The sequence below is a fragment of the Gallinula chloropus genome (genome assembly GCF_964237585.1).
Source record: "Gallinula chloropus genome assembly, chromosome: 3".
NCBI classification, from domain to species: Eukaryota; Metazoa; Chordata; class Aves; order Gruiformes; family Rallidae; genus Gallinula; species Gallinula chloropus.
The window spans coordinates 53,499,392-53,513,600 of record NC_140087.1 but is presented as its reverse complement, the minus strand read 5'-3'; the positions used below and the strand labels follow the sequence as shown (position 1 = coordinate 53,513,600).

The following is a 14,209-nucleotide window of genomic DNA, read 5'->3' as shown; positions in this document are numbered from 1 at the left end:
TACAGACTCCTTTAGAGTCCATGGTGCCCTGCTATATACCCTTTGAAGTTCTATGTGAGGGTACAGTTCCAGATAGGAGGGACAATACAGCAGGGCACAACCTGTCCAGGAGGTTTCTGGAGTGTATTAACTATGTGTTAGGAAGGTGTCATTAAAGAGCTGATGAAGGGAGAAGCTTTGCTGCACTTCATATTTGCAAATGTGGAAGAACTGATCAGGGATGTGAAACCTGGAGGCAGTCTTGGCTTTACCTCTCATTATCTGTGAGAGAATGAAATTCAGGATCCCAAGAGAAGGGAGCAAATCAAAAAGCAGGATCATGACCCTGGACTTACAAGAGCAGACGTTGGCCTGTTCAGCAACCTCCTGAAAAGAATCCCATGAAACACAGACCTACAGAGGAGTCTGGGACACCAGGCTGATTTTCAAGGATTGCCCTCTCCAAGCTCAAGAACAGTCTATCCTGATATTCAGGAAATGAAGAAGAGATAGCAGGAGGCTGGCACGTATGAGTAGAAAGCTCCTGACTAAATGCAAATCTAAAAAGGAAGTATGCAAGAGGAGCAGGGTGGAAGCAAGGTCAGGTGACCTGGGAGGGCTGTCTAGAAAATGGGATAAGTGCACAGTTATGGGTGCTGAAAATGAGCTGAGCTGCTGTATTTTAAGGGTTCTCATCTGGGGTACAAAATCCAGCTGGAGGCCTGTCTTGAGTGGTGTAATCAGTATGCAATGCTGTTTAGCATTAATGACCAGCATGATGGGACTGAGCAAAGCTTCAGCAAGTTTGCAGACAATGTGAAACTGGGAGGGATGATTCACACACCAGATAGTTGTGTTGCTGTTCAGAGGGACCTCAAGAGGCTGGAGAAATGGGCCGATAGGAATCTCATGAAGATCAATAAAGTGAAATGCCAATTCCTCCTTCTGGTGAGGAATAAGCAGGACAGGCTCAGGGTTGACTGAAAGCAGATTTGCAGAAATGGACCTGGAGTTCTGGTAGACAAATAGAAAAATACACCATTTGCAGCAAAGAAGGCCAATAGCGTCTGGACTGCATTAGATGGAGTGTTGCCAGCAGGTCAAGGGAGTTGATGCTTCTCTTCTAATTACTACCAGTGAGATCATATCTTGAGTTCTGTGTCCAAGTGTCATGGTTTCACCCCAGCTGAGAGCCGAGATCACGTAGCTGCCTGCTCTTTAAAGGAAAAGGAAGGGGCAAATAACCCAAAACCAAGAAACCAAAAACCCGTGGGTTGGGATAAGGATAGTTTACCAGAATAGCAGAAAGATAAAATATAACAATACTGACAGGACTTTAGAGCAAAAAAATATACAAAACTTGATACACAATGCAGTTTCTTAGCGAACCCACACAACTCCGGCTGTGCCACCCAGAGCCGGCCTGGAACCAGACTGTCCCCCAAAAACCGTGCATCCTGGAGCCGCCCCGCTCCGCTCCTCCTCCCACCAGGTCTGTACTTCAGGAAAGGGGCACAAAGATGATTAAGGGAATGGAGGATCTGACATGTGAGGAGTAACTGAGTGATCTGGGACTGCTTATCCTGGAGAACACTTGATGAAGAGGAGAGGAATAAAAGGAAGATGGAACCAGATGCTTCTCAGTGGTGCCCAGTGGCAGGAAGGGAAGACTTATGAGGAGAGGCTGAAGTCCCTTGGCTTCTTCAGCCTGGAGAAGAGGAGGCTGAAAGAAGACCTCATCGCTGTCTATGGCTTCCTGTCAAGGGCTAGTGAAGGGACAGGTGCTGATCTCATCTGTTTGGTGACCAGTGATAGTACACAAGGGAATGGTGTGAAGCTGCTACAGGGGAGGTTTAGGCTGGATATTAGAAAGAGGTTCTTTACTGAGAGGGTGGTCGGGCACTGCAACAGGCTTCCCAGGGAAGTGGTCACAGTGCTGAGCTTGGCTGAGTTAAAGAAACATCTGGATGATGTCCTCAGTCCCATGGTCTGACTTGTTTGCTACTGTGTGGAGCCAGGGGTTGGTCTTGATGATCCTTATGGGTCCCTTCCAACTCAGGATATTCTGTGATTCTATGACAAGTGTTAACAGACATGAATTGAAATACAGGAAATATCAAAAAGCTTTTTTTACTTTGTGGAGATCAAGTACTGGAACAGGGTGCCCAGGGAGGGTGTGGAGATACTCAAAGCCGAACTGTGCATCCCTTCCTCTAGCTGGCCCTTCTTTGAGCAAGGGGATTGAAGCAGATGGTTCCTTCCAACCTGGAGTATTCGATTCTGTAAGACGAATGCAGCTATTCTGTATAGGAAGTGACCAAACTTAGATTGAATTAAATATCTCCTTGTAACTTACAGTAACTGTGCAGCAGAATGAAGGAAGCAGTTATGAAAAAAATGTGAGGCTAGCTATACTGGTGGGATGCTGTATTTGGTTATAGTGTAATCTATTTATCCAGGTTTCAGTGTGGTGCCAGTTACAAACACTGATTCTCTTGATAGAAAAAAATAAACCGTATTTAAAAATCTAAGCCACATCACTTTATCAGAGGATTTTATTGTACAGATCTTGTCAAAGCAGCGCTGTGTACAGCCTATCTATATACAATAGCACAACAGCACGCTGTGGTTAAGACTACAGGGAAAACATTGTACTAAGTTATGTAAGCCTAATGATGTAAACATTGACTATTACAAACACAAACAAAAATGTATGAATCAAGTAGTGTTTTAAGATTCTGAGCAATTATTATTTGCTTAATATTTTCAGATTTCAGAAAATTTTTGATCAAGAGGCAAAACAAGATGTGGTTTTTGACAGCATTGCCAAACCAGTAGCAGAATGGTACGTTGTTGATCTTGCAAGTAATCGGGGTAACACTTGGTCAAAAATAGCTGTCATTGTATTACTTAAAGGAGGGTGGGCAAGTGTTTTTATTGCTGTTCTAAAAGGCGATTGATGTTTTCTTTTTCTAAATATTGACTTGTCTGAACCTTGGAGATACGCAACAATCCCCTGAGAAATTTACGTATGCCATGGTTCCATTATTAACTCCAGAAATAGCACTGCTGATGTTGCCCCTTCTGTTGCATAGACACAGAAACCCAGGTCTAATTAGGTTTTTGTCTGCAGTATAAGCTCACTTTGCATTAGAAATGTGTTCCTTATATAGTTTCTTGAAGGGGCAAACCCAATGAAAATCTTATCTCCTTGTTTAGCTTTCATTAAGGTAGGGACACGTATGAATTAATACCAGTGGAGACATCAAATTTTGCCCTTGTTATCTTTGTCTTAACGTGTTGGACAGTGACTTTTTGGCACTGTTTTTGTTCTTTTCCTGCATATAACAATGCTCTTATTTTGGAGTTTGTAAAGGCAAGCATTTAAGACAGACATAGAACCCTTCTTCATTCATTGTGTGGATTGAATGCCACTCTGAACCTGGTGAATTGTCTAATATGTCATTCTTTCAGCTCAGCTTATACCCACATTGCTTAACTTTGTACTGGTTTTAGTAGAAGATCCCACAGTAAAGGAAGCAGAACTTCTGAAAAAAGTTTGTTTCTTTATCAGACTGCTTAGAAGCCAAACATGTGATGAGTTGGGAACCGTTACCTTAGGCACCAATTTTTCTTGGTCATTGTTTGACCCATACATTGGTTTAGCTATGATTCTACAAGTTGTTCTTCATCCTGTGACACTGTATGTGTTTTGCACTGTAGGAAAACAGACATCTTTAGTGGTACACTTTAGTTTTTTCAAATGCTTATTTGGAAGTGAAGATATATCTAGCTCTTCACATCTTAATTTTCTTGATTTCCCCTCTATTTTCTTCTTAAGTCCTATGTAAAGCAGGAGGGCAATTGAAAGTGAAAATGAAGAGCTAATTTGAAACTTCACTAGAGTAAGTTTAAATATGCTTATAAAAATAATTGTGGTGTTTTTCTTTCACCCAAAAGGGATTTCTGTGCTTATCTGACTTTGTAACAGACAGGTTCAGGTTAACTTGCTTACTTAACTTTAAGTATTTCTCAGTTTAATGGTGATTACAGACAAAAGCTTTTGTATCTTATTTGACTCTGTGGAAGAAAATGCTTGAAACTGTTACGTGCTACGGATTGAATTATCCTCAACAAAAACTCAGAGTATGACAGTTAACTAGCAACAGACATACTGTTTACTGTTTTGGTTTTTTCCTTTGGAGTGTTTTGATGAATATGGAAAGGTTTTCCAGTTGAATAATTCACCTCTACAGTGCTCTAATAAACAGGAAGTATTATTGTTTTCCTTTGTTTCAGTATTGCCTGAGACAAGACCTTTATAAATTGATTTGCTGTATTATTTAGAGTTCAGGTTTAATTTTTTTACTTTCTTTTTTTTTTTTTTAGAAAATTTTAAGTACTTAATTGTACCCCTAAGCACCACTGATTTCAATAGCATTTGTCTCCAAATAGCTGAGCCTTTAACATTTAAAATTGATTTATAAAACTATTATTAACTGTCAAGCTTATTTTCACTCTGAGTGTTATAGTGTGCTAAAACTTTAATCAAATTGATTTTTTTGTTTTATTGTTACTGGTATTATTTAAGGATAATTTTGTTTGTGTGTTTATAGTACAGTAGGCAATTCCCAAAGAATGTTCCTATTTCTCAGCCTCTTCCTTCATTTTTACCTTTTCTTAGGCAAAACATATGTACTTCAAAATGTCTTCATAGTAATGAGATTCCTTGCCTTATGGAGTCCTTAACTTTGCCTGCAGTTTATTTCACCCTATAGTTAATGACTCAATTTTCCTTTCCATTGTGGGACAATAGGAATTGCTGTTATTTTGAAAGACCACAGACTTTCATAGCAAATGCTCTTCACTATTTATTTCTAAGTTGGTGTTATCCTACAGGGAAAATCCATAAAAAATGAACTTATTTCTGTTGTTGGAGTCACTTTACTAAAGGAACAGATTTTGTCTGTGCATTGCCAGGGAAAAGAAAAGAGCAGGAAAGTATCAATGAAATAGTTCTGTAGCATTTTGAGGCTCTTTGCCATGTATACTAAAAGTCATGAGAAAATCCAGTTAGACTTGAATGCTCAAAAAAAAAATCTTGGGCATTGTTTAAGCTAAAAATAGCAATGCAGTGTTCAGGATTCTAAAATCTTCCTAGTAGGTTCTTGTATGGATGGAAATTGGATGCAACTTTTTTTTTAGTGTGCTTTCTTTGATGTTGGGCCACTACATTTCTCTCTTCAAGTCCAGTTACATTGTCATCTGGCTTGTGGTTTCAGAGGAACCAGACATTAGTTCATTTAATTTGCTTCTTCAGCCAGGTTCTGCTAACTATTATAAGCATGTGATTTGCTTGGGTCTTGTTTTTTTTTAAATTATTTTGTTAATGCTTGAGTCATTTCTTGGTTTCTTATTATTATTTGTTTGTGCTTTCCTCTTTTCCTTTTAAATGTATACTCTTGGTATTTTTTTATACTCTTTATGTGGAGCCACCGTGATCTTTAAGAAACAGCGCTAACTTTATTACTTTCTCAAAATATAAAGAAACTACATAACATCCTCCTTCTACAGTTTGCAAACAATTGACTGTAACTTTAGTCTAACAGCAATAACTGGTTACTCTTACAGTGCTTCAAGTATTAGTGTTATGGTGGTGATGAATGCAATCAGAAGTTAAGGGCCTTGGAATTAGTTTTGTTTTCCGTTCTAGTATGGCCAATGTTTTGTCTTGAGCTATTAAAGAAGAACGTTGAAAATATTTTCTCTTCAGCTGTATCATGCAAAGAAGCAGCTCAGCCCTATATAAAACTGACAGTCACCTGTGGTTTTTTGAGTGAATAGGATTCCTGTTGCTGCAGATTTTAGTTTCTTCTTGTGTGCGGTGTTTATCCTCCGAATCAGCATTTGTGATACACAAACTACTTCCCTCTCCTCTTTTCTGGTGTTACTCTGCTGCTTATTCTTACAGAAAATGTAATCAAAATATTTTGCAGAATAGCATCATTATAATGTTGACTAGATTTTGTGTAACGTCCCTTCTTCCAGTTTTAGAAAATATTTCACCAGTAATTCCAAATGTTTGGAAAACATATTTACATGATTAGATTGCCTTGTAATACTAAGCCACAGGGTGTAGACTAAACATCCTAATAGGACATTTCTAGCTTTACTGAGTATGCTCGTGGAAATCCAGTGACCATACTCTGCTTTTCTGCTATTTTTCTTCCTGTTTAAGTCTGTGAATAAGATGACATAATAAAAGTATTTGGACCTGCTGGTTTGTGGTTTGTTTGGTGCTTTTTGGTTTTTTTGGTTTGTCCTTTCTCTCACTAACAAATTGGGGGTTTGTTTTACAGTATGCAAAAGCTAAGAGTATTAACTAAGCTAGAGTAATGCTGAATGTACTTTACTTTCACTGACTTCCATAGGATTGTGGGTTAATAATTGTTCTGAGACTTCAACCATTAAATAAGAAATTGCTTGAAACATGAAATCTGATTTAGTTTACAAGGTTGGGTAATAAAGAAATTATTGATTACAAATAAAATGTTCAAATACAAATAAATTATGACCTCTATTTTTTAACATCTTAGAGTAAAGGAAATGGCTATATTAAAAAAACCCCAAACCTTTACATCCTGATTTCTGATTTTTTTTAATGGTTCTACATTAATTTTTAAGCTAATCAAGGACAGGTCAAAGTAATACTTTTACATCATTTTACAGCAAAATCAACATTTTCTTTTTTAATTTGTTGGAAGCCCTTATATGCAATAGTTGTACTGATAAGACACAATCAGCAAACTTTATCATGCTTCAAAATGTCATGCAATGTTTTTTTCCTCATGATCTAGACATCAAATTTAGAAAAAAAAAAGGAAAACAAAATCCAGATATCTGAACTCTTGGAATAATTAGATTTTTACATAGGGAAATGTACATTCCTTTTAGCTTTGCCATGTGTCTTTCAGAACCACCTTAATTTCAGTTCTTTTATGAAGTTATGCAAACTTTGGCTTTATGAAGATGTTTGGTTTTAGGAAAAGATCATCATTGTGCAACTAGAATTCCAGATTTTAAATTTTTTCTAGTTCACTTTCTTTTTACTTTCATTTAATTTGAAATACAAAGTCTTTTTTTTCAATATTTAATAGTGCAATGTGATAGATTTCTTTTCCTAGTTTTAATAACTTTAGTTGTAAAAGTACAAAGTGTCTTTAGGAAAATTTCATATTATAACAGCAAGAAGTATATGTGACAGGAGAACAGAAAGGTGTAAGTCTGTCATGATTATCTATTTGTTATGTAATAGCAGAACCTACCTTTACTTGGGTTATTTGTTGTTTTGCATCTCAAAAAAAAAAAAGTGTACAGAAGTGATCCTTTTGAGGGGTCAAGTAAAGCAGCTTTTTTATGAGGAAACCTGAAAACAGTACATGGTCCTTACCTATATTTCTCTGTTTAAGTGAGGAAATAATCTGAATTAAGTTCCTTAGAAGGTGCACTAAACTTTCATTCTTACAGGGACTCACCTTACTTAGGCATTCCAAAATTCTTGCTTATTTTCATGTGTCACACACGTGAAGTTTTCTCCACCTTTTTTACCTTTTTACCCTTCCCTTCTGCCCTTTCTGTTTTGGTTATTTTTTTTTAAGCTTGTTTAGTGGAACTGCAGCATGCTGCCTCTGTATTTGTCGGTGATGTTGGCTGATACAGCAGGTTACTGTGTGCCCTAAGAGGAACGATTGTTTCCAACACAGTGAGCTCTATGAAAACTTGTACAGTTTTGGTACCGTTATGTTAATATGAATGTCAACTCAAATTGCAATACAAAATGATTGAATGGTTAAAATGTTGTAAGACTCTTGTGATACAACTCAGTTACTTGCTTTTAATAGTCCTGGCACAATGATTCCATCTTAAAATCTCTTGGTATCATCAGCATGATATGGTTATTTGCTGCCATGATCAAAGCTGACCTGCCTATAAAGGCTTGTTAAATATTCATGTTAGTATGATTTAAATGAAGAATGCCTGGTGAAAGAACTATGCTCTAGCAGTGGAGGGTTTGGGGGGTTTTTTTAGAATTTTGTTAAAGTGTAAGCATCTGGCCTGTAAGCATGTGTATTCTCTAGAAGCTAGTTCTTGTTTACGTATTAAATGATAAGCTGCTATGAGCAATTACCCGTTCTGACCTGGATATATTTGTGACACAGTGTGGGAGGTGGTGGCTTGGCTTACCATCAGGCAAACTTGTATCACAGCTGTTTTATTGCTGATGTGGCTGGTTCAGGTAAACAAAAATACCTGAAGAATATATATGCCGTAAAAGGACACTTTTTTTGGATGTCAGCTTGAAACAAATACAACCTAAAATTTCTCTGAAATTGGAGTTTTTCCTGACACTGTATACAATTATGAGGAAATAAAAAGCTTCATTGATGTTTCATATCAAATGACTATTAGTTGCTCATGTTTATTTTGACTTAAAATGCACAATTTTTAATTATTCAAGTAGGCTGCTTATTACAGGCTACAGTATTATAGCTTTAATTCAGACTACCTTTGTGTCATTTGTCTTCTGTAGTACTCACAGTAGGATTCTAAATATATTTAGAGATTTTTGTGAAGAAATCATATTGCACCTTATTTTCTTAGGAAAGTCCTTTGAAATTGTTAAGGAAACTTGCTTGCACTAATCTCTCAAAGTTACATGCACATTTGGAAATTGGAAAGTGTTTTTGAAAGATGAGGCATTACCAAATTAGACTTGTTCTGTAAATCTGGCAAAAGCATAAAGAAAAAAGTCATACTGAGTTACTTTGTTTATCTAATTAAAAGAAACTTCTGTCACATGGAGCTCAGATTAAAGTTACTTAAATACTGACTCTCTGAAAAGACAAATCCTCTCTGAAAAATTATTTTCCAGATCCTGCAAGTAAGTTCTTCCTTCTTTTTATCTTAAATATCATGTCTTGGGGCTGGTTTTGCCACAATGGTGTTCGTTGGGTTTTTTTCCTTAATGAAATAACTCTGAAATCAGGCTTTCTGAGATAGGAGAGTTGGGGACATTGGTAAAATGTTTCAGGTCAGCAAAAACTGAGATGAGAGGGCTGACAGTTTCCCAAGATTAAAGATATTGACATTTTCTGCTTCTTTAATTAGTTCAGCATTTTAATAGTTATTGAATATTTTTCTAACCACATGCCTTTATGTTAACAACCGTTTAAAGTGAACATGTCAGAACTCAGGTTAAAATAATAATGCGAAGCTGAAATAAACTAATGAAGTAAGTAATTTCTAAAGATGAAATTTGTTTCTTGTTCCCAGGATTTTCTCTTATCTACATATAAACACAGGATTTAGTCCTTACTTAATAAGGACTTTTTCTTTATTTAAACATTTAGTCATGTTTTATTTATTCGTATTATAAACTTAGTAAAAACCTTTCACTTTGAACTTTTTCATCTTAAAACAAAGCAATAATAAAAATTGTAGATGGCTTAAATGCATCTACTTAAACAATCTTTTTAATCCTTTTGAAGACTGAGAAGTATGTCTTGCAATACAAATTAAGTGTTGGAGCAAGTGAATCTTTTTGCTTAGACCTCATGTTCATGGTTGCTGTGATGGCTTTTGGTGTTCTGGGTAGTCTTCATTTACCAATTACTGAGACAAAGTTTCTACATTTGTCTGTCATCTGCTGATGTAAAAATCTTAAGAATAAGGTTATTAGTTTTTCTCTTTTTTACAATGAAGTCTGGACTAAGTCAAAAGGAATTGGAGCACTGACTTCTCTTGTAAGACTGTTATATTGCTGGTCATAAAACTGGCTAGTCTGAAATAGAGCAGTTTATAGTATGTTTTCAGGGGCTGATAAGGACTGTTTACTTTTCCCTTCTGCTGCTGCTATTTCTGTGAATTATGCCTACTTCTAACAAATGAGAATAATTAGGTCAGAAGGGATCTCGGTAGGTCATCTGGTCCAACCTCCTGGGCAAAGCAGACTACCTTCAAAGTTAGACCAGGTTGCTTGGGCCCTTGTCCAATAATGGTCCTTGTCCAAAGCTGAGGTTCCCACAACTCATCTAGTTACCTGGTCCAGGACTTAACTACTTGGAATTTCCCCTCTTGCAACTTGTGACCACTACTTCTTATTTTACCACTGTAAGCCTCTGAGAAGAGCTTGAGTCTGTCTATATAATGATCCACTGTGTAATGGAAAGTGCAAATTATGTACATGTATATAACCACCTTTTCTCCAGGTTAAGAGGAAACAGCAACTTTGGCTTCCCATTGTGTCTGATGTGCTTCAACTTGAACTGTCTTGGCTCTCTCAGACTTGCTTCAGTTTCTTTATAACATCCTGCTTCTCCTGGGGAGTCCAAAACTGGAACTTTGCAAAATTTGCAAATTTTGATGGTAACCTGTCCATTTGATTAGGCAAAATTGGTCTAGCAGCAGAGGGATTTCTTTGTTATACTTAGACACAAGCCTGCCTAAAGTCTTGTTAACGATGAGCACAGAAACAAATGAAAACTTCTGTGTCCATAAACTTTAAATAGAACAAATGATCTTCACTGGAAATTGAAACAAAATGTAGTCAGAAAAACCAACCACAATAAAACAACCTCAGTCTGCTTTCAACCTCTGCCTGCTGTCACTGGGTTTTATACCGCTATTTATATTGTCTCAGATTTTCAAGGACAAAGTACTGAATTATATTTTAAACTGTATTAACTACCCATAAATTGTCTAGCTCTCACTTGAGGAATTTTTAACTTGAGGAATGTTAAGCAGTTGTAAGCATAATGTATTTATCAATTTAAGTGGAATTACTTGCATGGACTTAGACTCCTGGATCACACCCTTTATTTGGAAATTAGACATCTTTCAGACATGAGGCAAGTCCATTGGGTGACTGAAAATTCTGGTACACAACCCTGTAACATCCATTGAATTAAATAGTGATTTAATGTTTTTAACTAAAAGTTAATTTCTCACTGTGCATGTGTTTAAATTGCTGCTAATTATAAGTAAGTTAGAAAGTGCAAAGGTACTGATAACTAATTTAGAAAATTTGAAGGGGGGAAAACAACCATGTGGTCTTGCTCTCCTTTAACTATGAAGTTGTGCAAGGCCCTGCACATGTGCAATCCTAAGCACAGCTACAGGCTGACTGGAAAATAGTTTGAGAGCAGCCCTGAGGAGCAGGACTTGAGGTTGTTGATTAATGTAAAGATCACCATGTGCCGACAATGTGCGCTTGCAGCCCAAAAAGCCAACCTTGTCCTGGGCTGCATCAAAACCAGTGTGACCAGCAGGTCGTGGGAGGTGATTCACCTCATCTACTCCACTACTGTGAGACCCCACCTGGACTACTGCATCCAGCTCTGGACCCTACAACATAAGATGGACATGGAGCTGTTGGAGCAAGTCCAGAGGAGGCCATGAAGATGATCAGAGGGCTGGAGCACCTCTGCTGTGAAGACAGGCTGAGAGGGTTGAGCTTGTTCAGCCTGCAGAAGGCTCCAAGGAGACCTTTTAGCAGCCTTCCAGTACCTGAAGGGACTTACAGGAAAGAGGAAGAGGGCTCTTTATTAGAGAATGCAGTGAGAGGACTTAGTGAGAGGGTTTAGGCAGGTAATGGGTTTAGACTAAAAGAGGATAGATTTAGATGAAATATTAGGAAGAAACTCTTTAACATGAGGGTGGTGAGGCACTGGCACAGGTGTCCCAGAGTTCCCTCCCTGGAAGTGTTCAAGGCAAGGTTGGATGGGGCTTTGGGCAACCTGATCTAGTAGAGGGTGTTCTGGCCCATGGCAGCACGACTGCAATTAGATGGTCTTTGAGGTCTCTTCCAACCCAAACTATCCGATGATTCTACATTCATTTGTGCATCTATTCTAGAAAGAATTGCCTTATGCTTAATGATTGGTACCAAGTTGAACTGGCAGCTTTTGCTTAGCAAGATTTTAAGGCAAAAGGCAGGGCCTCTTCTCTCTCTCTCTAACATAACCAAAAAAACCCAATCCACTGAAGCCCTGAGCCTAGTCTTCTTTTCCCCCAGTTATATTAGAGAGCCTAAGAAAAGATGCTATCTCTCCCTAAATACCTTTTTTTCTTACTGTTTTAGATATTCATCAGTGCAGCATTTTTATAATGGTACTTAGGTAAGGAAGCAATTTTAAGGTTGTGCTGAAAGTGAACTAAATAAGGAACGAGTACTTCAGGTTGCTCTTGTTTTTTGTTTCCTCTCCAAAACATCAGGAGTATTAAGAGTATTCAAGTCAGTTGGAAAAAATAGTTTGTAGAATATATGTTGGGAGTTCATAAACTATAAGTACTTTGATAGATAAAGTTATGTTTAAATAAGGCAGTGGACTTAAGTGTTTACACCAACAAAAAATCTGCATGAAATTGTCCCATGTTTTGTATCCCACATAAAACTGAGATTATTGCATAGGTGGTCATTGGTTTGAATAAACTGTGGATTATGGTCTTAATGATCCTTACTTTGTAGATGGAAAAGTCTTCCTCAGGATGTTTTCTAAACCTCCACTGGTTATTTCAATATTATGGTTCGAAAACTACCATACTGTGATTTCTGTCTCAAATATTGTCATTGTGGAAGATTTCTTGGTATTCTGGGTCATCGCTTGGAGGTAAAACGTGAAAACTTTCTTGTTTGTTCCATCACATCATGCTAGGTTATTATGTCGCTGCCCTAATGTATGATTAGGTTTATATAGCAATGTGATCACATTGATCTCCTTAGTCAGTTGTGTGCACAAACATTGTCTCACTTGGAAGAGGTGTGCTTTAAATTGTATGCAATGTAAAGGACCTTCAGTACTTCGTGTTTAAAAAATGTTGCTGGTTAGCTTTGTGACGTCAAACACAAGCTGTTGTATCTAAAAAACAGCAATATCTTTTCAGTGCTTAACCAGAAAAGAAGCATTCAGTTCTTTGAGGAAAATTTAAGAACAGAACTAACCTTTCTCTATGTTAAAATTACCTTGAAGTGAGCATATAATGAGATTAGAAACTACAGAATGAAAGGATAAAGAAGATATAGGACTCAATAAAACAATACTTATTCCTAGGTTAGGAGTTCTTTGCCTGCAAGTAACATTGTTATTTTATTATAACTGATATTAATTGTTGTTACTGATTTCTAGTTGGTTTATCATTCTTTCATTCTTTTGTTGATTTTTTTTTTTTTTTTTTTTTACATTTGTCATTCTGATTTCCACCAAGGGAGAACTTTGTTGTATGGTTTTGGGTGGTTTAATGATGCCAACTTTACTAAACAGAGCTATTTATTACATAAATACTTTCTGATTAATTCAGAACACTTAACAAGTAATCATGATGTTTTCTCACTACTGTTTTGCTTTAAATCACTGCTTCACAGTGATTAAAAAACAGCAATGCTAAAATTTATCATCAAACACATCTTTATGGGCAGCATACATGCATAAATATATTGTTATGCAGACTTACATCCTTCAGTTTCAAATTCTTATATCCAGAAAGCATTAGTATTCTTTCATTATATACAGCTTTGTTATCGGTGAGTCTTCATATAGTGTAACCGGAGGTATTTTCACTGAGACACAAAAATAGATATACAATTAAAATAAATATATTTACAAAATATTGCCACAGTCATTACTTATACTACAAAGCCTCTGAAATCCTGATGACCTGGTATCATGAGTAAAGATTTATTTTGTTTAGTTCTTCTGATCCATTTGAATTGGCAGTGTGTGATGACTTGGGCCATTTCTGACAGTCATGTAACAAATCTCCTACACATTAATAACAAGATAGGAAGAGAGCTTGATATATCAAATGAGGTTGAAATATGATTGCTTGCAGAACTAATATATGTCTGTTTTCCCAGAAATGTCATGATTTTCTGGAAATCTTAACAGAATTTGAGGTCTTGGGCAATTTTTCGAGACTTCTTTACATGTAGAAATTCAAGCCAATGACACTTGTTGGTATTGAATGGATTTTGTTGTTCACAAGTACAAAGTCCAATATGTTGGACTTACTGCTTACATGACAATTTAGGTTTTTTCTTTACACAATTAATTTGGCCTGTATAGTCCAGGTAAGAACATGGTATACCTGGTTGTAAAGCAGTAGAAGCAATGCTGAAACAAATTATTTATTAGAAACTTGTTTTATGTATCCATTTTTCTGGTTTGGTTTTGTT

General features: G+C 36.8%; 1 protein-coding gene across 1 annotated transcript in view; it reads left to right on the top strand.

Annotated features, from left to right (window-relative positions):
* Nucleotides 1–14,209, top strand: part of KIF6 (kinesin family member 6) — a gene marked incomplete at both ends in the record, with an annotated part of 163,788 nt that overhangs the window by 2,246 nt on the left and 147,333 nt on the right. The window contains one exon of the mRNA XM_084261758.1: nt 2,750–2,824. Within this exon, the coding sequence (XP_084117884.1) occupies nt 2,750–2,824 (75 nt within the window). The remainder of the gene's footprint in view (nt 1–2,749; nt 2,825–14,209) is intronic.